Genomic DNA, 2,420 nt, shown 5'->3' with positions numbered 1-2,420 from the left:
ACCTTCATTCTAGACTCTAAATCTCTAAATGCTTGGTTTTTATATGGTATATATTTTGTGGGTTTTTAGAGCATCATTCTAATCATCTAATTTATAAATTACTTTTCTCTCCCATATATTTGTTCCTTTTTTCCGGCTTCTATGCCTCAATCTGCAATTTAAATGTGATATCTTTAATTAGGAGCTTTATTTTAATAATTTCTGAAATTAGTTATTAAATCTAGCTAGTTTTTGCATTAGCACATATATTGTATATATTGTGAACATCAACATTTGTACACCCCTAGAATCAGTTTCAAATATATGTATATATTGTTTGAACTTTGCTTTGTACTTGACAACTTTGCTTTGTTGAAGTATTTAATAATTAGTTTTATGGCTTCTTATTCAAAATGAGGTAGCCATTGTGATGTTTCCATGTCAGAGTCTGCAGAGCATTTGACTTCTACATTACCTCCTCTCCCAACTACATCATCTGAGTGCAAAAATTGATCAACAGTTTGGGACCACTTCAAGAGAATCCCTAATGATGAAAATAAGGCTCAATGTCAACACTATTTGAAAGTGATCAAGTGTGAGAATTGAACAAGTGCAATGAGATCACATTTAAAGATTTGCATAAGCAATCTCGGTTTAAATAGAGGCAAACGACAGAAAACAGGCACATCACCTAGCTTAGAAGCACAAGTGGGTAGGTTTGATGCAGAATATGCTCGGAAAAAATTGATATCAATGTTTGCTCGCGAGGAGCTTCCTTTTAGATTTGTAGAAAGTCAAGGTTTTAAAGAATATTCGGCGGCTTTGCAACCAGGATTCAACACTCTTTTATGTATTACATTGGCACGTGACATCTTGATGCTCAATGAAACAAAGAAGGTTCAACTTCAAAAATACTTTTCCAAATACGGAGGAAGAGTTTATCTTACAACTGATAACTAGAGTTTGTGTCAGAATATGGCGTATGTATGTTTGACTGTTCATTTCATTGATGTGGACTAAAAGTTGCAAAAGAAAATACTAAATTTTTGCCAAGTCACTGGCCACACGGGAGAGATTATGGCTCAAAATGTTAAAGCTTGCTTGAATAGCTGGAAGTTGAACAAGATCTTGAGTTTGATCGTTGATAATGCATCGTCTAACGATGTAGGAGTTATGTATTTACAAAGAAGGCTGATTTCTTGGAAGAGTTCAGTTTTGAATGGAGAGTATCTCCATACGCGGTGTTGTTCGCATATTTTAAACCTGATTGTGAAGGATGGATTGAAGGGGATTGATGATTCAGTTGCCAAAATTAGAGATGATGTGAAGTATGTTAGATCTTCAAATTCAAGATTAACTAGGTTCAAGGCATGTATTGCACAAGAGAATATTTCACATAAGAGTCTATTTTGCCTAGATGTTGAAATGCGATGGAACTCTACATACTTAATGTTAGTAACAGCCTTAAAGCATCAAAAAGCATTTGAGCTATTAGAGATGCAAGACAAAAAATTTGTTAAAGAATTAAACAAGGAAAGAGGGGTACCTTCAATTCAAGATTGGGATTATGCTAAGTCCGTCTTATCATTTTTAGAGATGTTTTACGATGCTACACTTCGCATATCTGGATCCTCTTATGTTACTAGTAACTTATACATGAAAGAAGTGTTTGCTCTTGGAAGGAGGATTCAACAATATCGTGATGATGATTATTTGAGCATAAGTCTTATGGAAAATAAGATAAAAGCAAAATATAACAAGTGTTAGGAAAATGCAAAAACTATTAACATGTTGTTAATTGCCGTAGTTCTAGATCCTTGCCATAAGTTGGATTATGTTGAGTGGTGCCTAGTTAATTCTTTTGGTGCGGAAGTGGGTAGTGAATTGAAGACAAAGTTGTCTTCTTGTCTTCATTCACTTTATAATTTATATCAAGGTGCAGATGAAGGAAACCAACATGATACCCTCTCCCAACTGAGGGCAAGTGATAAAACCAAAGACATTTATGATATGGGGTTATATCGTCGATCAACCGGTTGTAACCCCAATCTTAAATCTGAGCTTGATCATTATTTGAATGAAGACTCTGAGTCAGATGATAAGCCTTTGGATATTCTAGGATGGTGGAAGGATAACTCGAATTGATTTTCCGTCCTAGCAAATATGGCATGGGACATATTGGCTATACCAGTTTCAACAGTAGCTTCCGAGTCTGCTTTTAGTATGGGGGGAAGAATCATCGATCAATATCGTAGCTCATTGACTCCTAAGATGGTAGAAGCCCTTGTATACACCGAAGATTGGCTTAAAGGAGACTTTTTTTTTCTTCTCTTGCACCTGAGAATTTCGAAGAGCTTGAAAAGGTCAAGCAATGTAAATTGAATATTAAATGTCTCTTAAATATATCATATGATAATTTATCAATTCCAATATCTATTTTA

At 34.7% G+C, this 2,420-nt stretch overlaps 1 protein-coding gene across 1 annotated transcript; it reads left to right on the top strand.

Annotated features, from left to right (window-relative positions):
• The first annotated feature begins 1,056 nt into the window (after window positions 1-1,056).
• LOC127740683 (zinc finger BED domain-containing protein RICESLEEPER 1-like) lies at window positions 1,057-2,124 on the top strand. The gene is made up of 2 exons (XM_052252117.1): window positions 1,057-1,702; window positions 1,787-2,124. Exons 1-2 carry the CDS (start codon window positions 1,057-1,059, stop codon window positions 2,122-2,124), a joined length of 984 nt encoding a protein of 327 aa, XP_052108077.1.
• The last annotated feature ends 296 nt before the right edge of the window (window positions 2,125-2,420 follow it).

This window comes from Arachis duranensis, chromosome 1, assembly GCF_000817695.3.
Source record: "Arachis duranensis cultivar V14167 chromosome 1, aradu.V14167.gnm2.J7QH, whole genome shotgun sequence".
In the NCBI taxonomy this organism is placed as follows: Eukaryota; Viridiplantae; Streptophyta; class Magnoliopsida; order Fabales; family Fabaceae; genus Arachis; species Arachis duranensis.
Note: the sequence above shows the minus strand (reverse complement) of the source record. Positions and strands in the feature narration are given on the sequence as shown.

What these genes read in the sequence shown, in the direction of transcription:
- LOC127740683 (XM_052252117.1), top strand. Translation starts at nt 1,057, where the DNA reads ATGGCTCAAAATGTTAAAGCTTGCTTGAATAGCTGGAAGTTGAACAAG. An exon ending in TGATGATTATTTGAGCATAA is followed by an intron (nt 1,703 to 1,786) that starts GTCTTATGGAAA and finishes TAATTGCCGTAG; the next exon opens with TTCTAGATCCTTGCCATAAG.